This window comes from Magallana gigas, chromosome 8, assembly GCF_963853765.1.
Source record: "Magallana gigas chromosome 8, xbMagGiga1.1, whole genome shotgun sequence".
Taxonomy (NCBI): domain Eukaryota; kingdom Metazoa; phylum Mollusca; class Bivalvia; order Ostreida; family Ostreidae; genus Magallana; species Magallana gigas.
In genome coordinates this window covers 10,185,889-10,208,646 of record NC_088860.1, presented here as the reverse complement: position 1 = coordinate 10,208,646, position 22,758 = coordinate 10,185,889, and the positions used below count along the sequence as shown (strand labels likewise).

Here is a 22,758-nt window from a genome sequence, read left to right as displayed (position 1 = left end):
TGCACTGCATGGTAATAAAAGGAAGGCTTTTGTAGCTAAGAATTCAAGTGTTTGAACATAATGAATAAACAATGATCAGACTTGAAATCGGTCATCAATGATTAGTATTCTTATTTTTTCCCCACAGTAAGCAATAATTTAAGTACACAATAAGCAGATTATGCCATTAGGTAACCAATATCCTAGTCGATGTATGCCAGGAAGGGATTGCACTCTATAACTTTATAAACACCACAGAGTAATAAGATGCTTAAATTGATCAGTTTTCGAGGCATGGTCCTTTCAGCATGATAAAAAACGGGCTATTATATTTTGGTACTTCACATTCTCTTTAATTTTTATTTCTTTTATTGAAAGGCCGATTCACCTTAGAGACTTGTGGGTTGAGGAGGACAAATACTAAGATTAAATACTTGGGTTAAGTGTTACGCAAGAGTTTTCACGTACACTAGCATTCGTGTTATGCATGCTGTTGACATGTGACAGGTCGTTGTATGCATTGATCCTGTACAGTTACGTTTCCACCAAGACACAGTTGACATTTCCTTGATTTGAACTATATACCTTATCTCTGTTTATGACATCTGTTTATGTCATCTGACTGCAGTATATGGAAAAAGGCTTTAGCAGTTGTACAAACTTTTCACAAAGCATATTTTCGCTTTTAATGAGCATTAATATTAATAAATGAGGGTCAATTTCCTGTTAATGATAAAAGTGTAGTACAATTAATTGTGTTGTAGTATTAAAAGCATATTCATCAAAATATTTGTGGTTTGTGCCTTGAATTTCAATTTAATGAGCATTGCAAATATTTATCATATCCAGATAAATCATCTCAAAATAAACTTTTCCTGGTTGAACCTCAATGTAAACATGGTGACAGTGCAAATATTATCATGAGGTCGATTCTCTCCCTCCCGTTTCAATAATGAGAAGTAAACAGTAATTATTTGTTGATTACCAAACAAACTGCACATTAATTTTGTCAATGATGTTTCACCTGTTAAAAAATCAGTAGCTGGACAGTGGATCGTGCCAGCACAATACAAGAGGGACACTTGAGAGAGAAGAGAGACAATGGGTTGCCATTGATTGGACCCAGCAGATCAATAGAAGGATATGCTTGCTGGCTACATTAATCAGCGGCTGGTTCAATTATTTCTCAGTCCTAGATATGATATTTACATTATATGGAGGTAACTGGAGTCTATTGATTGATTCTCTTTATGTCCAATTTCCAAAAAGCTCTTTGTCCCACATTTAAATGGAGAAAAAAGGGAAGATATGCATCATAACCAAGCTAATGAACATTGTATCAATTTGCACAGCTGTAATCTTTTAGTGTTGGGTTGATAAAAACTGGTCTAAGTTCAGTGCAACAGTGGCTAAAATATTACATTTATATTTTTCAATCACTGCAACTGAGTGTACAAATGTAGATAAATCATATATATGTTCATGGATGAATAATTCAGGTAGGCAGTAATTGATAAAGGGTGCTATCTGCCTGTATTTGATCAATTTTGATCCCCACAGGATACATATTTACAACATTGTAATATCACCTTTGGTCATGTCTGCAAAATGTGTATCTCCTGAACTATCTTCACACCTATCAGTATATTACATATATGTGGTAGTTGTAGCCTTTGAAGTTCTTGCAGATGTCATTAATATAGTTAATTACTCATTTAATGCACACTGGCTTAAAGACGAGGGAGCTGTGAATGATTTTTGTTTCTTTTTTTTTTTTGCTGAGGGGGGGGGGGGGGGGGGGGGTGGAGGATTACTTCATTGCTCTCTCTCTCTCTCTTGGACCTAATTCAACATCTTTACAGGTGTATTCTTGAGTTAAGGACTCGCTGACCTATATTTATATACCTGTGACACACCTGTGTGGTGTACAGTAAGAGCCTTGATGACCTTGTGTAGAGCTCTGTGGTATTTTTGTCACACAGTTGCTGCCATTAGTGACCTGTACATGTTTGTTGTACATACATTACAACATCTTACCATTCCCAGCTGTTCGCAGTTAACAGTCAGGGCACCGGTCAACCATGCATCGTGATGACCCAGATTTATTTGCACTGCCCGTCGTTTCATGTTAATTGTTTAAAGAAATATAAGTACATGTTCTGGTACATGACCAGAAACTAATGCATGATCTACCAGTTTAAATCTACACAGGTAAAAATTCACCATCAGAACATGGTGATTATTGACTCTCGGGTGCTTACTTTTTTTTGTTGTGGGAATTTTGAATTTCTTTTCATTAGTCCATTAGAATTTTAGATAGTTCGAGCTTGGAGCAATTTACTAGACTTGTAAAGGTCATAATTTTTCAGGCTCTGTACTTAATTGGTTAAAACTGACCCATTAAAAATCTTTTTGCCTTGAATTTCTTCCTGATTTTCCGATAAACTGATGTCAATTAGTGTGCTGGGAACAATTTTCTTTGCCATACCAAAAGATCCAGGTTGAAGAGAATAATTGTTTAGATTTATAAATCTAACCTTTTGTTATTCATGCCTATATAGCCAGGCTTGATAAATGCTTTGATGAAGTTTAGTGAAAGGACAACAGTACAGAGAGTAGCGAGCACACTAAAACACTCTCATAAACATTGATAGTACATATGACCTTGATATACAGAGCTAGTCCAGATAATATTAGAACTATCGACAAGTAATTACATGTACTGGTATGTGAATTGTCTGTTCAGTTTTGATGTTCTGTTATGTTATCCCCCAACAACTCTTCAACTAATAAAGATGGGGTCAGACATACATTTTCAGGGCTATAAAGATATTATCTATCGGTACATGCAGTCAAACATGAAAAGAAGCTATTTATACACATTTTTATTACATTAAATTAAGCATAATCTGTGTAAGGTTGCAACCTTTCCTGTATCCACTTTAATCATCTTGTCCCAAGATATATGTTACAGAATTTAGTACATTTAGCAGAATATTACAACATGCATTTACAATCCTATACTTCACTGCATATATGCATAACTAAAGTGAGCAATACTTGGACAAGCATTGGACATGGACTATTTCAAAAATCCAGTGCTGGACATCATTTGACACCTCTGGCCATGATGAAAATCTTACAGTAATCTTGTTAATTTCACAATAGCGTCCTAAAGCATTCATCCAAAGGCTTTATAGTCTATAGTCCTCTCCAGGGTCCGTTAGAGTTTGTTGAAAATTTATACTCAGTTTCATATAATGAAAAAAACTCAGCAGTAAATTTTAATAAAATTTTATTCCCCATTTCTGGGGGTAAACAATAATGGACAACTTGACAAGTATACACAATGATTTCTATGGATTTGAACTAACTTACACATTGATCATTCATGTTTATATCACATACATACAATATTACCTAGTGTCCATCAACTATGTAATAACAATCATTTTTTTTTTTACAGTTTTTTTGTGTAAATAAATCCAGATGTCACAATAAAGAAAAAAAAAATGACTCGTTTCCCCATGTTAGATCCACCTTTCCAAGTACAATCTAAAAAAACAAGATTTTATGCAAAAATCTTTGTCCAATTCGGCAGATCTAACAGGCCGCTGCTCACCAAGTCTGCATGCATGTTTTATCAAAAAGATGATGAAAAAAAAAAAAAAAAAGATGTCAACACATTAACAGCCAAATATACTGTGGGATTTTTAAATCCCTTTCTGTTGTCCATATTTGCCATCACATGACTTGGGTGGTAAAAATGTGTCGAGCTTAATATTCACATTTCTCTACAAGTACGCACAACATATGCTTGTTCACTTTGCACCAAATATCTCACAATCTCTGCATATAAAACTGAAGCAAAACGTCTACCTTGAGATTACACGAATTTTTTTGTATTTTTTACCGGGAATGGCAAGGAATTCTCTACATAGATACACATGTATATATATATATGGCAGAATATATCTATTCTTATACCAACATATTACACAGACAACCCCTTCACATTCTGAAAATCCTCATCAACTCTGGATTTGGTATACTGATAAATGTCCATATATACATATGTACAAACATTTCTTTTCGTTCATTCAGCCGATTTTTTGTTACCTGTATGATTGTCAAAGTATTTAAAGGGTTAGGAATGACAAAGATCATAGATTTGTTACTTTAACCAACTTGATTTCAGGCTTATTTTAACTTAGCTACTAGCACTTCACAATTGCAGATCAATGATCTTTTGGAGAAATACGGGGCATGGTGCACCAATACCATTTTGTCATTAAGCACAGGATATAAAAAGAAATAACATTAAAATCAACCAAGTAACAAGTTTGATTTTTTTCCAGACATCTTTTAAAAAATGTAAAAAAAAAAAACAAAACAAAACAAAAACTTGCTTATTAAGTAGCAATCCCCCAAAGAAAAAACCATTTCTCACTCTGTTCAAAACAAATCAAATTTAAACTCCTGTAGATTCATATGCATTTATATATATACATCAAGACAATACTTGGCAATTATTGTTTATCATAAATGAACAGAGATAGGGATTTTCTAATATCTTTCATCATTATTATCACAGAAAACAGCCTCTGGTATCCTTTGTAAAAATTTTAGGATACATTGAAATATTGGTTCACAAAAAAAAGATTGTCACTACCTCAGCAGAAATGAGTAATTCAAAACAGAATGTCGTTCAAACTCGCAATTAAAAAATATTCAGTTCACAGCAACCCCCATCTTGTGAACCAACATTTCCACTAAATTCTTTAAAAGGTACAGAAGAAATGACCTTCCATAACATTTAAAAAGTAGTTAATAAGTTAAATTTACAAGATAAAAATAAATTATTTATATACAAATAGGACAGGCAATACATTTACATAAATATATTATTCTCTCATCAGTAAAATAGTACAGGACCTCTGTTTTATTTTAATATTTTGCAAACCTTACATATGCTGCCTTGGGGGAAAATGAATTCCACTACTTCCCAGTTTGGAATTTTAACAGATTTTGCAAAAATTATTTATTACAGAAAATCCAGTAAATGTCACTTCAGTTTTTTTTTTCTGGAATAAAAACCCACACTGAATTGCACAGGTAAACCAAACAAGTAAAACTCAACAAGCACAGAAAAGAATAAATTACACGAAAAAATCTTGTTAAGTCCTACTAATTTCCATTTTTAAAAACAAATGGGTACACCGGAAAGTTAAACATTAGAAGAGTCTAAAGTGGACAATTACTTCTTGTGTTTGCCTTCTCCTGGTGCAGAGTTCCATATATCGTAATTCCATTTCAGGAAACAAAATCTTTCATTCAGCAACAAGACAGCGTTTTTCTTATTGAGATCAATATTTGCACAACAGCAAAAAAAAAATAAAAAATACATTGTAACCCTGAAGATTTAACAAAGTCATTTTGGTACAGAATACTTACTGCTTAAATTATTTGTATTTCAGGCAGTGAAATATCCTCAAATCATGCTTCTACCATTTTGCGTAGATAGTATTCCTGATAATCATAGAAGAACGTGCAAAAACAAAAAAGAAGTCCTAAATTCCCAGAGAGAGAGTGGCAAGATCTCTGCTACAATGCTTATTAAAGTGTAACCCATAACTCCCAATTATCAACAAACGTAAATGAGTATTATTAATTAGTCCAGTTTACAGTCTTCAATACAGTGAATGTCCACAAATCCAAGGTCACTGCCACTGGTTCAATAAAATTGACTGCTTATCTAAGAAGTTATAGCTTTGAGAAGTATATTGGAAAATCCATAGAAAGTTGTCCTATACTCTTTTCACAGCAAAAATAAAAAGTGTTTGATAAAATATTTGGCTTCGACACAGGAAATATACACAAAATATGCAAGCTTAGTACGACTTTGTTAATACATAAAGTATTTTTCTTTGAATTCTTGACACCAGAAATAAAACTAATCTCCCTCTTCAACAGCATACATATTCCGCTCCTTTTTACACTATACATAACAGATCTTAACAAAAAAAAAATCTTGACTCTTTTTTCTACACATAAAACATTCATACACATATATTTACACAGACATACACAGTTTCTGAATGTAAATTGAAAAGAAAAAATCCTCCATCTCCATCTCTATCATACATGCAGACTTCACTCTTTTTCATAGGGACTCTGAAAATGGAGATGAGTTTAATACTAGTCGTTTGGAATCTACGGAGTATCCGTCGCTGCCACAGCTTTCATCGGTATCACTTGGTGAACTTCCATACCCTAAGATGTCAACTTCATCTACAAAAAGAAAAGGGAAACATACAATGTTTAACATCCGTGTTCAGAAATCCATATCAAAATGATGACAAATTTCCTTTTTATGTTAAGGCTGGTTTTCACGTGGCAATTCTACTTCACAGGAATGTAAACACTTCCTCAATACTGTTTACTGCTATAAAGTTGTAATTTATTTGCCCCGATTCATTGATGCATTAATAAAGGTAATAGTTTACCTCTTTGCATTCCTAAGCAAATAGATTTTTTTTAGAATGATAACAAGTCCCCCCCCCCCTCTCTCTTTCATTGTACTTACCGGATTCGGAGTTGGAGGAGGTAGTGGAGTTGGTGGTAGTGCTACACTCACTGATGCTGCGTTCCTGTCGACGATACTGGCCCTGCATTAATGACTCTAATCTCTTCTGGAGTTGTTGCTGTGTTTTTTTCAATTGCACTTTTGTAGAATGATTCTTTTTCTCTCTATCCTCTAGCATCTACACAAACAAACCAAAAATGCTGGTCAGAAAACCAAGAATGATCAATACTATTTACATAGTTAAGCTTATTCATTTTTTAAATTTTTTTTATCCCAAGTATTTTTTGCATATATTACCCTTTAAATTCTTGTCAGTAATAAAAAAAAATTATGAAGAATGCTCACAAGCTATCTATTCTGATTCAATATATAAATCCTCAAATATCTTGCATATATATAAGCATAATTAATAAAATATTTACAAGAACATGAGCTATTCATTTATTCAATACCAATTCAATAACCATCCAAGTTCAAACTTGGCCTAAATCAGATCAAAGGTTTTCTGTACGTTTTATTTCCTGAGGGCATCATTAGCAATTCAGCCTGTGCTTTCCAGATGTTTACAATTTAACAACCTAGTGCTAAATACTCCAAGCAAACCCCCCCCCCCCCCCCAAAAAAAAATATTACAAAAAATAAAACCCACATCATAAACATACACCAGACTTTCACATAGAGTCCAATACATACTCGGATAAAACTTTTCGCCTTCGTTAAAAGTCCCAAGGTGGTGTGTCTAGAGGATTCACTTCCAACAGGGACAATGTCTTTTAATTTTTCCAAGCAATACCTCAAATGTGCTCGCCTGTTGGGTAGAAAAAAAAAATTCTTAAATCCCAGACAAGAACCCAAAATTGCTTTTTGATTATGCTCTATGTTATGTCTGAAGTTAACATGCAAAAGATTTAACTGCAATGTTTACATTTCATAAAATGTAAACATTGGACTTCAAAGATTACCTAACCCACCATGCATTGATCCATGCAAACAATAAATTCTTTTTCTTTACAAGTAATATTGAAAAGAAACAATCTTCACCTTATTGAAAAGAAAGAAATCGCTTCTTTATATCAGGTAAGTGTTGGCAAGATTGGGTTAACTTAACTGAGGAGTCTTGAGTATCTCATCAATGTGTCCATGTTTAGAATATTGAATGTCACATTGTAGTGAATGCAGATGAATAGAACAATAGCTTTCTGATCAAAGTATGGCTCCTGTAACTACACTATAGACTACACTGACCCTTTAGTTATCACAATACACACTGCTGTCGATTAGGTATTCCCCATGAAGCAGTTACGCCCACTTGAGATATAAAAAGAATCTAGGTCAACCCCAGCTATGTGCAAACCAGCTTGTGGCTACAAAGATTTTTAAATTGTTTTGATCATGTGATCTGCCACATACTATCAAATTTTCATAGTGTTAGCCGACGGGTTCAAGCATTTGATTCGAAAAAGTTCACGGCACACTTACCTATTTTTCTCTAGTTCGTTGTGTGTGGATCTGTAAATAAATATTCAAAAACGATTAAAAAATCTTCTAAAATTATATAAATATATCGACATGCACAGGCATTTTCAACTAAGTATTTTCTCTATCTAACTCATTAGGTCTGTTTCCAAATAATGAAATACACATTTTCTCCACAGGCCTGTTTTCAAATAATGAAATAAACATTTTCTTAAATATGCATTTCCTGCACATGTTTACATCATAACCTTATACACTATTCTGCATAAAAAAGACAATGTTCTTTAATGAGTTATTCTTATTCTTAATTTCGGTAGGAAATGCAATTCAGAACCCCGATTTTAAAAAAGATCACAAACTAAGTTCGTGATTTGGGGGGAAAATATCTAGCACCTGGTTAGCAGATGGTTTCTAAAATTTGGCGGTTAGGCTTGGGTGCTAACTCACAAAAAGAGCTTTTAAAATTGTATGCAGAGATACTGCTAAAAAATACTAAGGTATAATAATATTTGACTTTTTAATCACTAAAGAATTTCCTCAATAAACATCAAGGCCCGTTCTACGTGTGTGCCTTTTCCTAAACGACCGTTACTACGTGCCCTCGGTTGGGCCCACACAACAAACTATCTAGCTCTGCAAAACCTTGCAAAAAACGATCAGTCCAAAGCTTTTTCGTTTTTGAAAGAATCCAAAAACATTACCATTTATCTTAAAAAGTATAACAAATATGAATATATGCATATTATTCTTCCAAAGTTATTTGTTTTGAATTTTCCTAAAACCAAGATGGCGAAGTAGGTCAACGAACAAGTCGGCAGGAGGCTAATTTAAATCGAAACTATGCATAAAATCTGAAAGATACAGCTTACTTTCTGAAGAAAACTTCTTAACTAATATTTAAATAACCGGCTTAATCATTTATCATTATGATCGGTTGGAATGTTTCATAATAACGGCAATTAAGCGTACTGCCTATGTCAGCTGATTTCAAAATGGCGACTACTTCGTGGTATACACGTGAAAACTTTGTAATCAACAAATCGAAAGAAGAATTTCCACTCACCGATTTCCCTGAGATTTCTTTGGTTTCGACTTCTTTTTATTTGATAAAAATTCAGGCATAGGTGCAGTCGATGCATAGCCATGCTCAGCTTCTGAAAATTGGAACACAAATGGTCACCATTTTTTTCAGATCTGTCAAAATTTAAACACTTCCAAATGACGTGGCGAAACACAAATACTACCAAATATTTTTTATTACCTCTTTCTCTCCTATCCAAAAACTCAGCAGCTTGAATTAATTGATCAATATTAAAAACACTGCTGTTTTCCATCTTTAAATTCCTGTAATGTATGAAACACTTGTTATCCCTTTGACAGATCCAGTTTGTTTTGCCGTGTTCACGTTGGGGCAGTCAACGCAAAGTTTGTTTACTTGCTAGCGCAGTGCGTCAGCAAAATGATTTTCATTGGTTGTGAGGGTTACCTATAAACCAATGAAAATGTGCGTTACATTACAGTTTTTCTGAAATCATAACCACGCCTTTTTTTCCAAATATGGTTAATTTATAGATTTTACGCTATGTCAGGGCTATATAGTGAAAAAGTTTAACCATGAGGAACGCGATTTGCAATATGTAGGGCCTATGTATGCTCTGTATATGATTGTGCTATTTGCATTTTTTTTCTAGCTTAAGAGATAGAAGTTGGTGTGTTCAGCCTTTTGCGAATTAATACGACAAATTCCGTGAGAGACTGAGCACAAATAACACTGTAATATGACAATCCCTCACCATGCTCTTATCACATATGTAACATGTAATATTTTCCAAGGTTAAATGTCAGAATGCAACTTATATATATATATATCCCGCGTTAAAAATGTTGTGCATACTTTCGGACATTTTTGTTTTAAAAAAAGGGGGGGGGGGTGTAATAACTGACAATGTGTGTAAATGGAGAAAATTCCTAGCAAAGGTCTTCACAATTTCCTTATTGAATCCATATTCTGACGTTTATCTCCAAATCTGATTATTAATACATTTTGTTAATTAATTATTTTTTTTAATTACGATTCCAGAATGGCTTTGACAAATATGTCCAATAAATCTCCACATCATCACACCTGCAACGGGCAAAATTCATGTACTATATGAAAAAGTTAATCCTCTTGAAACCCTAATCTATATCAGATATCAAAAGTTATAATTTCAAAATGTTAAACATGACAAAGCATTTCCGTTTTGTGACGATTAGTGATAAATGATGAGTTCCGTAGTGAGCCGGTATTGCATCCATTAGAGCTCTATGCTTAGTATTTGTTTTCGTTTGTAATATAAATGACAAACCAAAAAGAAAAGAAAAAAAGATGCTACTAATAAAATATCTAGGAAATTCAATGAAAAGCATTAGCATGAAAAATTAGATTCCTCCCCAAAGTTATCGGAGAGAGAGAGAGAGAGAGAGAGAGGAGAGAGAGAGAGAGAGAGAGAGAGAGAGAGAGAGAGAGAGAGAGAGAGAGAGAGAGAGAGAGAGAGAGAGAGCGCATGGTTTGTACTGGTCTGGAAACTAAGGACCTCGAACGAATTCCTGTTGACCTGAATGTTTTTGGAAGGGTCACCAAAAGGTGCACGGATTAGACCTTGAAGATCTAACCGTCTGAACTTCTGCGAGCTATTTTTTTTATCGATATCTTTTTTTTTTTTTAAGATAGGTTTTTACATGCGCGGATCTAAAGGGATTGGGAGGGGGGGGGGGTCGGGGTTCCGGAACATTCATTCGAAAAATCCAAACTTATTTTAAAAATCTTTTTATAAATGTAGAATACAAGCAAAATAAAATCATCTCTCGAACACCCACCGCGAAAAATCTATTGATCCGCGCATGTTTTGATATGGAAGATTAATTAACGATGGAAAGAACACATTACATGTGCACGGATATTCATCCAATTAAAGATATAACAAATCTTTTCTCTTATTTGACCCTTTGCAATTACACACAAAATACACACAAATACCACCGGGCATTGAGATCGGTATATAAACTGTTTCACCTAACTGACCAAGGCCTTTAATTGTACACTATACAAAACCAAATATTTACATTCGTGCACATAAAATATCTTTTCTTGGAGGAATTGATTGCGAAACGAATTTGGGTCAGATCAATGGCAGGTGTGTTTCAGAGCGGCCACTTTTTGTAGAGTCTGGGCACTGACCGCTCATTTTGAAGGCAGCGACCGGTTAACAGGTGACCTCTATAGGTCCGAAAAGGGGGTGGTGGTGGCTGATTATGGTCTTTTCTCGGCCGCGATGAACACGTAATCAAAATTTGTAGTCATCAGGTGCATGGTTCATGCCTGACCCCCTGATGATATCCATGTCTTTAGACGTTATATCTACCAGTGGGGCTCCATGTTAACCCCATTGTCAGATCTGATCCAATAAGATATTTTTTAAAAATAGGAACTATAGCAACTATTAAAAGAGACGGACTTTAACCAACACTTACATTTGTTCTCATTTTGTTTAATTTATTCCTTTAATTTCAGCAATCAGGAACATTTTTGCCAGCCAGTACTTAGGAATTTAGAGATGAAGGATTTTTGAAAATACGTGTAGTTTTAATAAATACATTTACTATAATTGAATTTTTATTTCTATGCAATTTAATGGGAAATGTGAGTATATATAACGTCCTGCTCTATACCGAGAGCTACACTTTTCTGGAACTGTATAAAATGTATCAGTTGCAAACGGGATGCAATTTTAAGGAAATCGGAGTAAATCAACAAGCATTTACGTTATATGATTTCACACACAGATTTGTATATATAGTTAGATCCTATTAGCATAAATTTGCATTATTTAATTAAATTCAGTTCGAGTTTGTTTTTCACAATCTGAAAAGGTTCGAGGAAATCCCCAGTTTGAATGCACATTTGAGATAGACATACATTTTGACTTCATCTATTATTTGAATATATGCATTGCGTAAGTTACTATCTTGCCGACCGACTTTGACCTAGTTTCGAAAGTTATTTTTATGTACAGGTAATTCTGCATTTCTATTTTTGGGATTTACCTTGAGTAAGGGAAGTCACAGGTATGATTTATCAAACGTAGGTGCCAATTTGACAGCTCTGAAACACGTCACCTTTTAAAACATTTCATTTCCGTAAACGTTAGTAATGTCAATGTAAACAAAATCATCAGGTTTCAGTCAGGTAGATTATTACGTGAGGATGAGTCACTATATACAAAAAAAAAATGAAATAAAAATTAAAAACAGATACATTTGTAACCCACCCCCACCCCCCACAAAACACTTAGTCTAAAGAATTCGATAATGCATATCAACAGCCACAGCCGGTTTGACTATGCTTGCATTTCCTAACGAAAGGGTCCACTCGGTAGGTCATCCAGTAGTAGCGCGAAGCACCGACTAGACCCACCCACCACCACTTTTATCTCGTCCCATGTCAATCTTTTCCATGTTACCCATCCCCCATCAATTGTCTATTTTTGGAGAGACCCCTCTGTTTGTGCCTGCCTCGCGATGCTCGACAGGTGCTGGGTCCTATGTAATTTCAAAATGTATGGACGATGGTTCAGAAAAGTATTTAATGATATACATATGTACTAAAACACCACGAAAACATCATGTGTGCTAATTTATCATTTTATCAAACAGGTGCCCTATTAACCATAATCGATAGCTAGCGAAAGAGGGCAGTTACATGTGCTTCTTTGGACATTGACTCTCTAATAAGCAGTAATACCCGCAAAAATGTTTCTTTGCAATAGAACACTGGGTGGATTAAAAACCTGCACCGAAATCGGGTGCATTTAAATCTCTTCGAAATTTGTTGGCCTTGACCACGAGTCGCTTTATCAAACCGAACAACAGGTTTAATCTGGGTCTATTTATCAGTTTGTGTGTATTGTGCAGCCGACATGCAGGGTAAAGCTGGGTCCTTTGTTTTAAATGCGATAAAACCAGGTTGGCATTTTAATATGGATCTAGAACACTAATAACTGAAACTTTATGCATCACGTTGGAGACGATTATTAATTCAATATTTCATTGCAATATAGTCGTTGGCGTGCAATTATTTCTTTAAAAAGACCCACTTTGTAAAATGTTGTCCCCTGTTTCTCTCTTTGCAGTAAGGTTGAAGAATACATGCATACATTTATCACGAAAAGGAAGCGATTACATCATAGTTGTATTATTGATATACAATACGTAGATGTATGTTTATATGTCACACACGCGTAGGTTTATTTAAACTGGTAATTCCAATTTTGAACAGACTACTATAGTATTTTTTTTCAAACACCATACTATGTAAAAGTCTTTGCAATGTTCCCTGACTTGTCACGCGTGACCACACACCCGTGCCCTTTGACCTCTTGTCAGCAGTTTGAGTACATGTGTATACTGTATAGTTGTGTGCCGTGTTATTTCGTTTTCTGCTCATTTTATTTTCATACAAACCCCATTTTAAAATTAAAATTCAAAAAATGACAAAAGCAATGACCTTCTCCTGCACCAGTCCCACTGTCGGTACAAAGAGACATCTGTCCGTTGGAATTCGCGCTGTTTTATAACTACTATTTAGTCTTTTGAACACTATTTTCCCTTTGTTCTGAGCAGCTGTATCATTTTGAACGATTTTATAAAGCGTTAGCAGTTGGTACCTAGTATATATCGTAAGGGAAGAAGACCTCTAGAAGCTTGTATTTTTGTTCCCAATAGGATCTCAGTTTTTGTGCTTTTTGTCAAAATTGCTGAATGTATAATCTATCCGGGCATTGAACTTCCTATTTTTCTTCTATAATGTAGCATCAAACTCCATATTTGAAAGAACCAGAGGGGAAAATAGTATAAAAGCAATCAGAACCAGAAAGCCGATTGTTTATTCCATATCACAGCAAAACAACAAATCGTTGAACTCCTGAACACCCTAACGTTGCTTCTTTTTTTGCCGACGTCATGCAAATAAGCAGCTTAATTAAACCCTCCCCTAATTGGCTGTAAGCATGTAGCTGTTTTGCAGTTTTCTGTTCGTCTGATGTCCTGCAATCCCATCTTGCTTTATCTGTTGACAGACCATCGCCAGCGTCCTAATATGTTGGCAAGCAACCTGACACAAATTGTAGCTGCAGCGTTCAATGGTCGTTCGTCCATTTGTACCATGATCGCTTTATTAACTAATAAATGTTTTTGAATATACAAACTGTACATCGATATGAAATCAAAGGAATTCAAATCGAAGTAGGGGGCAACAATTATTGAAGCAACGCTTAAACACTTTGTTGTTTCATTAAACATAGCTCGAAAACATCTTTTCGTTCCAAGATATACATGTTCTGAGATCATTGATCAGAAAGCGCCATACTATCCTTTATCACCGTGTTTTTATTTCATTTACAGGATATTTACCCCCTATATCATCAGGAAATTATATCGCTCTGTTTTCTCTGATCCCGTGCAACAAAAATGACCAGTGCTGTTGGGCTTATTGAACCGACTTAATTCTCTGTACTGTGGCGGAGGATGAGGGATCTCTCTTCAAGGTTATTGCAATATATAACATGTAGATGTGTCACCATACATGTAGACCATAGTATATACATCATGCATTTGCATAACACAATACTTGATTTCACACACACCCCTTATAAAATCGATATCGTATATGTTAATGATGTTGTTCAGGCAAATTACTTATATAACATATCTAACTTGGGGGAAAACATGTGTACAATTCTATTCTTTTTAAAATCAAATGTAAATTGTCATCTACCAGTATTGATTATATCAAGAATCTTAATTTATATAAATGACAGTTATGATGTATTGATTTGGAGTGACACACAAATACTGTGTATGTGTATTTTGAATCCTAGAACGATTAGGATAATTATCATTAAGTTTCAGTTTAAGAACATTACCTTGTTGCGAAAGAAAACAACGAAATATTTTATATATAAATCTCCGTATACTATACGTAGGAACTAAAGGTGTCGTACATGTTTGGTGTTTTGAAACTAGTGTAAAGCTTTGGTTTTGTAACGGTTACAATGTATTTGGTGTTTGAATATTTATTTTTCCAAGAATCAACAAAATTCATATCATAAGACATTTGAATTTTTATACAGACGTAACTGAATGTCAAATAACAAAAGGGGTATATAGTAATTCATTCGTCCCTATCCGTAGATATGATTTCATCAGTTTCTATTTAAAGTGCTAACCATGTAATCCACTTTGAAAGAGAAAAAAAAACGTTGAGTTTGATTTGTGGTCACTAAAGAGACAAAGAGCCCGGACGCAAAATCAGCATATCTAGTATCGCATGATGATCTGTACGTTACAGGTAAATTGCATAATATCCTACAATTTGCCAATGTTAATGCGATAGAGCACTGTTTTGAACCGGCGATCATGTGGTTTTGCACGTAGAGAGAGAGAGAGAGAGAGAGAGAGAGAGAGAGAGAGAGAGAGGGAGAGAGAGAGAATTTTTTGATTACGGAAATCAATATCAGTAATCGTATATGGAATCAAATGCAAAATGTATCCACCGGGAATTTTTCCCACCGTAGCAAGTTAACAATCCGCGCTTGGTTCAATAACATTGCGGGCGTACGTTGCCTTTCCATACTATTACTATATCGTAGTAAAGTAGAAACGATTTTCCGTGTGTTCCAGGGTCGGAGCCCTGAGTGGCTTATTGGGCGTAACTAACGACCCTACCAGTGATTGAATATCTATATATTTCCCCCTTTTATTGAGGGATTACTGGGCGCCGGCTAATGCACCATGTACAGCAAGGGTACGATGTGGTGTCGAGAACAAGCTACGATGTCTATTCTCATGGAAATCATTGGGCTTTTTTAACGACTTTTCCAAATCCTTTAAAAGTTGTAATTTAGTTGTACGATGTTGCATAAAAAACGAAATTCAGTGACAAGAAGATCACAACAGTCACGGTCGCCAAATCAGGGTTCACCCGGTTGTATTGTGAAGATGTAAGACGGAGAGCATACAGATAACGCACTCATCATCATCGTGGAAGTCATTGAAATGAAGGTGTCAAGTACTAGAGTAAAGACCCCACTAATCTGTAAATGTAGTTCACAATACGATGATAGATATATAGAAGTGTCACTTCTCCTCTACAAATACCAAGATACACTTTACCCCCTCACGAGTTGAGGGGTTTTGGTTCGCCACTTTTACGTGGCTGATTGCAAAATGGGTTAACGATTTCATTGGCCACACACACACACATTGTAGAATTTTTTGTCACCAGAACATGTTGCCCGCGGCATTATCGTTACGTGAAATACATCTGTTTCATTGTAATACAGGCGTGAGATGTTCAAGGGTTAATTATTTATTGATGAATTTGATAGAAAGGCAATTATGCAATGACGGAATATTCCAATATTAGCAATATATATTCTGGTGGTTTTTCTCCATACAATGACTGCATTATTACTGGAATAAATAGAAGTAGCTAATCATATACAGTTCTATCACTATTACATTCCACATTTGTCGCTTCTACACAATCTAAGCGAATGCATGTACATGTAAATATTTATAGTGATTTCTTGAGTTCTAACAGTGTTCATACAGAGACGACACCTTAGTGACCAAGACTATGTCTATTAAGAAGCAAAAAACATTTCAAGAAAAAATGAGTTATTTTCATGTTGTGACAGTATTGCATTAGTTAATCCTCAATCGACTAGGATGGGATCAACCTAAGTATAGTGGGACCTCATATATAGAGGATATGCTTTGGTTGCTATTTACCCCAGCTCTATTGCTTATCATATTGCTGATGACCGCCTTCTTTTACTCAAATTGTTGACTTAGATCAAAATGATACATTGCATTCTCTGTTTGCTTTAATACCTGTTCCTAATATAAGGGTAATCGGTACATCCTTCGTAGAAAAGGCAAACTTTGTCTACATTGCTATCATGCTTTTTTGTAACACGTGGTTTTATTAATTGGATCTTCTGAGTACCATCTCTTTTGCATGTTGCGTCCTATGATTTACGTTGCCCCTGCCCCCCCTGGACCACAAACTCCCACGGGCTCACTTCTAACCTAAGCCCCACACTCACAGAGAGTGATATATCTCAAAAGTGAGTTCGTTTTAGCATTAGGGCCCCGGGGCCTGTTGCATTTATTGCAGTCTCAACAACTATTGCCCTTCTGTTATCAAAAAATACCGACAAACTCAGTCTTGTATTGAGCAGTGACTGTCTTTGTATTCCGGAAAATACAACATGAATTGGTTTGCTCTGCTGTGTCAGGACCACAAGAGAAGCGATGATTCTGGCTTTTATAAACTGAGTGTCATTCTTTGGTTGTATCTGTTGTTGTGTAAGAAAGAAAATAAATCGTTGCTTACGCGTTTCTTTTATATCAATTTCAAAAGCATAGACATTTCGAAGAAAGTTCTAGTTACTGTTGGGACGTGTGATTGAAACTGTATCTGTAACATGTCTATTGTTCTCAATGCTGTTTATAATTGCATGGAGGGTTTTACCTTTGCTACCAACACTTGTTGTCGGTAGCTGTATGGTGTTGATTCTATAACATTTTGCTTCGTTGTTTTTATAGCACTGTATAGTGTTGCATTTGCTATTCCTATATAGCACGGATCAATTGTTTGTTTCGTTTTCCTACTGTTTTCGGCTTTAATACAGATAAAATTGCTTATCCAATTTTTTTGTGTAAAATAAATCCGTCTTTTTAACTTTTTATAGCCATTGTTTTTATTGCATGAAACATTGTTGCTCCCCTAGATTCTAGACGAATAAAATTGATTTATGTAGGTAGCATACAACCTTTGACACACATAAAAGAACCAAAATTCAAACTTCAGTTCTTTGCACTATAAATAACAATTACGTAAATGTACAGTCTTTATTGACATAATGAAAATGCTTGCTCATTTAAAACGTTTTCTTAGTTGATAAAATTAAAAGCCTTCTTTTCACCGTTAAGAGTTTCTTCAATGTGAGGAGCAAGGTTGTTATGCAATATAGATTTTCTTCAGTTATTGTGTCATGAACCCGAAAATACAGTTAATTATCACTTCTGTCAAAAATGCTGCAATAAAACGCAAACCATTCAAAAGCATATTGCCGGTATTTCAAATTATATCACAAGTGCTGTGGAGACAAAAGCGCACTTGGCAACTTTTTGAAAAGTGCCTTTCTTTTTAGCATTAGGCCTTGTATTGCTTGTTCACTAGTCCATAAGCAGGGCAATAATTCTCTTATTTAACCAGAAAATTACAATTCAATGTTCAAAAGTAAGGGTTGGGGTGAAAGGTTTGGTTGGGATGTTGGATGGTGTTCAATAAAACTTACTGCTTAATGTAGGTAAAATTCATTTCTGATCAATTGATCTTTCTCAGTGCAATATGATTTCCTCCTCATTTTTTCTGTTTTATTTTTGCAAGTTACACTTGCATACACTGTTCATGTAAAGTGTGCACACCACAAAATTCTTTATGGATTAAAATGACTCCGTAATTTTAAGCGGACCCTACAAAACAAAGGTAAACTAACAATAATATTACATTAGATAGTGATCAAACACTGCCTAATCACTTACATTACCATTTCCCGATTATCGATGCATTGATCTTTGCAAATTTACCTCTAATTCGTCGTGCTACATTGGAAAAAACCACCGACATCGAACGGTAAACATATTATTCTAATCTTAATGTCTTCGGGTGTTTTGCTTCGATAAACAGCGTTTTTCATTGATATTAATAATTCAAATGCCTTAATTCTTCTGCTACTTGAGTATGTGCATAAAAGAGTTCGATACTGAATATTTCCTAACCATCAGAATCGACCACACCGAATAATCTTTTAGAGATTAGATACCATGCTTTAATTATTCATTGAATTTAATCTGCGTGGTGATTGGTGATAACAGGTGATAGAACTCAACATAACCGGCCTGTCACCACTTTGATTCAATCAAACATATCCTGGTTTTACTCATTTCGTTCAACACTAGCCGAGAACCAACCGATTGCCCTCGAGAGAATGTATACTTATACAGTCAGTATATACAATACTATAAGTAGTTATAATCATCACTTGACAGATCCAGAGGCACTTTGCGATCGAGGACTAAGTAAGTTAGTGGGATGACCTCACGTTCTTTAAAAACTTCCTGTGTTCCAAGTTTTTTTTGTTTATTGATTTAAAGTCCTGTTGAGAATATTCCACCAATGTCGAGACGAATCGAGTCAAATTCTACTTTTTTGCATGGTGGACACTTGACTGTGAAATGTGTGATGCCTGTAGGCCTATACCTAGTCATCTATTTGTTATCATTGTAGATCGAACGATATATATGTTTCATCAACAAAAAACCGCCATTCTTAACCAGAAAATTGGCGACCTGTAACTGACCGGAATTTTAGCTTATAGCTACTTAAATTGTCTTGAAGTACCTATCTTTTAAATTATTTTCCTTAAATGTACAAAACCCTCGATTTGGGACCTTCAAAACAATGTGTCAGTCAACGACCAAACTAATATGCAAAGTGGTATCCCCTTCCTAACCCGCCCCCTTACCCCCCCCCCCCCCCGGTTTGTGGTCCATTATAATAATTTTGCTGTTTCATACAGTCATCCTATTTATTTCTTACATCGGCAGTCGACTTAGTTTCTTCATCTTTCCGGTGAAAGTAGATGGCACATCTCAAGAAAAATAATTACAAAGCGAATTAATAAATGGGTTGAATGCACCCAGAGAGATGTGAATTAGATGAAATAAAAAACTATAGGCTAGAAACTCATTAGTGATAGTGAGATAAACAAAAAGGTGTTTTGAAAACAAATAAATACACGTATGATGATTTCACAGTTTATTAGACTAGTGGGTGATAGCCATGGCCGTTAGAATCAAACGCGACGTACAAAACAGTGTAAAAAAACCCAATAATAATTAAAACAAACACAGAAATTGACACGTGCAAGGGATTAGTACTCGTTTTACAAAAATCACATCTATGGAAAATTCTAATAAAAAAAAAACAAAAAAAACAAACGATATTCGTATTGACGTATGATATCAAATTACATGATGGGCATCATTCCGCAAACATCTTGCACATTTATAAATTTTCCTTCTGTGAATTTGAATGACGTCCCGGCCGATAGCTTTGATACCAACAGTAAAAAACACCGATCTTGGTTTACAATACATGTAATGCAACATCCATTGATACTCAACCAAATTAACAAATCACATCGTCTAGGACCAAAGAAAGCTACATACCTATCAATGGTTTTTGCCGTCGATAATCTGAAGAACATACATGGACTACATGTAGTATAATTTCTAGGAAACCAAATTTTGCAAAGAAAAATATCATCATAATTGTATCCTTGTCCCTGAATGACTTTCAACCTGTTTGAAATGATCTTGGCAAAAGTTCATGACGTCAACTTTTGTAACTCAGGTAAATGAAGGTACAGTACATTTACATGTACGTTATTAGGGGTTTAAAGTAACACAAACAAATCTTTAAAATAAAATGACCACAACTCGCTTTATATTTTGTATTCAATTTATTATAAAAGAAGCCCACAAATTGCTAATGAAAGGGTCAAACTCAGAGCGTGCTTGCTCATCAATGTAAGCATTATTTTATCCGAGAGGAAAATATGTTATTTTTAATGGGTCTCTTTGAATTTATCTGATTTTTTCCCCTGTCTTCCTTTTCAATGCGTTTTGAAACTCTAAATCAAATGGCCAAACAACTAAAAAAACATTCAAAAGTAACATAAACATTGACTGTAGTTTCGCGGAAAATACCACCAAAACTAAAGAAACCATTCTGAAATGAAATTATGCATGACGAATATTGCTTGGGCGTATATGGTACGATCGAATCAAAATTTAAAAACAGGTAACAATTTAAGGTAAGATCAACGTGTAGGCGGGCGATTTGGAAAAAAACCCATGCATGTCATCTCCATGTCTGTACATGTAGATAATTCCAAATAAAATCCCATGTCATCTCCATATTTGTACATAATAAAAAAAATATATTTGAAACGAAAATTCGGAGAACTATGGTCTAAATCAAAGAAAACTTTATGATATTGAAAGCGGATTGAACCATTTTTGATAATAGACTTTTGGGGCTTTAATGGTTGTTAAAATCTGTATATATATACAAGAGTCGTGTGTGTTAGTCCGTGCGAAAAAGTCCTTGTTAAATTATTTGTTATTTTGATATTTCAGAATTAAAGTTCAAATTGGTTTACACCAATCCATCTTAATAGGGTTGAAACGAATTACCAAATCAGTTGTTTGTCGTGCAGTTTTTTAATTCTAGTATATCTAACGTAGCGAAGCACTAAAGCATAAAAAAGTATTGAACCTATTTGTTGTCCATGATGTCATCAAAAAGTAATATAGGAAGACATTTCTTTTGTGAATGATAAATGAGAGAGAGAGAGAGAGAGAGAGAGAGAGAGAGAGAGAGAGAGAGTTTTTAACATACTGAGTATTTTCTCCCCTATTTCGAAAAATTGACTGTGTTCATTTGGCTACTGACAAAACCGAATCAAAACCAGTATCAATCAATTGTCTGTGTATGAATACCGTGTATGCGTTCTTTGAACTTTTTTAAAATGTCTCCCATAAACTATATTCATATACCTTTAATGAATAATGTGTACATCGTTAAATCGACTTAGATAGTACAGTCTCTGAGGTTGGCCATGAGTAGATATATATTTCGTGATTGATATATCCTAGCTACATTATATATACAAACTGCACGGACTGACATCAGACTTGCAAACAGTTGTAGTATATGATTCATTTATACATAAGGAAGTTTTCCTTCTATGCAGCATGCTAATCAATAATAACAGAAAAAGTACTTAATCGATTGAAATGGTTAATATAAGATAGATACGGAGAAGGGTAGACTTGTTCAGGTCATTATGTTTGTTTACAAGGGCTGGGGGTCGTGGTCATGATCTTTCTAAGAAAAAGAATTCCGTATAAAGATATAAGGAAAATATTCAGATCTTTAAGCTAAATTATATAATTTTTTTTCTTTTCTGAACAATTGTTTATACCTGAATAAAACGATATCTTAAGATTTAAGGAAGATCTGTTGAGTAATTTGTTGATCACCCAGTCTCTTTTTAAAAATACTTTTTCGGTAATGTCAACCAAAGGACAACACAGAGACTGAATGTTATGCAGAGACTGAATGTTAAGCAGAGACTGAATGTTAAGTAATAGTGTAATGCTTTTTTCGGTGGTTCATACGGCCTATGAAGGCGGCGTCTATTGCAGAAAAAAAAATCAACGCGTGCTATATTGCAATGCAATGCTTTCTACACCCCTTAAGAAAGCATTTTATTGTTTAACCGTAAGTTTTACTTATCTCTGATAAAATCAGAAATAGATTGAATATGTAACAGTCATTCGTTTGAAAATACATTCAAGTCTCATGTTATTTAATTATAAGCGAATATCAAAATGAGTACCCCCCCCCCCCACCCATTTTTGGACAATTATAAGGTTGAGGAGTTATTTCATAGACTTGCATGATTCCTTCCTTCGATATAATCCTCGCCTGTTGGTGACGTCAACAACATCCGGTTAGCATAGTATATGGATTTCTA

The 22,758-nt window shown here is 34.7% G+C and overlaps 1 protein-coding gene across 1 annotated transcript; it reads right to left on the bottom strand.

The window, feature by feature from the left end:
• Positions 1 to 5,586: 5,586 nt before the first annotated feature.
• Positions 5,587 to 9,464, bottom strand: LOC105330195 (max dimerization protein 1). Its single transcript, XM_011431793.4, has 6 exons — positions 9,303 to 9,464; positions 9,105 to 9,195; positions 8,045 to 8,074; positions 7,259 to 7,373; positions 6,566 to 6,743; positions 5,587 to 6,270 (listed from the first exon to the last, which is right to left on the bottom strand). Exons 1-6 carry the CDS (start codon positions 9,373 to 9,375, stop codon positions 6,143 to 6,145), a joined length of 615 nt encoding a protein of 204 aa, XP_011430095.1. The 5' UTR covers positions 9,376 to 9,464; the 3' UTR covers positions 5,587 to 6,142.
• Between the last annotated feature and the right edge of the window lie 13,294 nt (positions 9,465 to 22,758).

Bases quoted from the DNA above. Each gene is read 5' to 3' on its own strand.
- LOC105330195 (XM_011431793.4), bottom strand. From the start codon at position 9,375: ATGGAAAACAGCAGTGTTTTTAATATTGATCAATTAATTCAAGCTGCT. The intron at 9,196-9,302 runs GTAATAAAAAAT...TCCAATTTTCAG, and splicing joins TTTGGATAGGAGAGAAAGAG to AAGCTGAGCATGGCTATGCA. The intron at 7,374-8,044 runs GTAAGTGTGCCG...TCTACCCAACAG, and splicing joins AACGAACTAGAGAAAAATAG to GCGAGCACATTTGAGGTATT.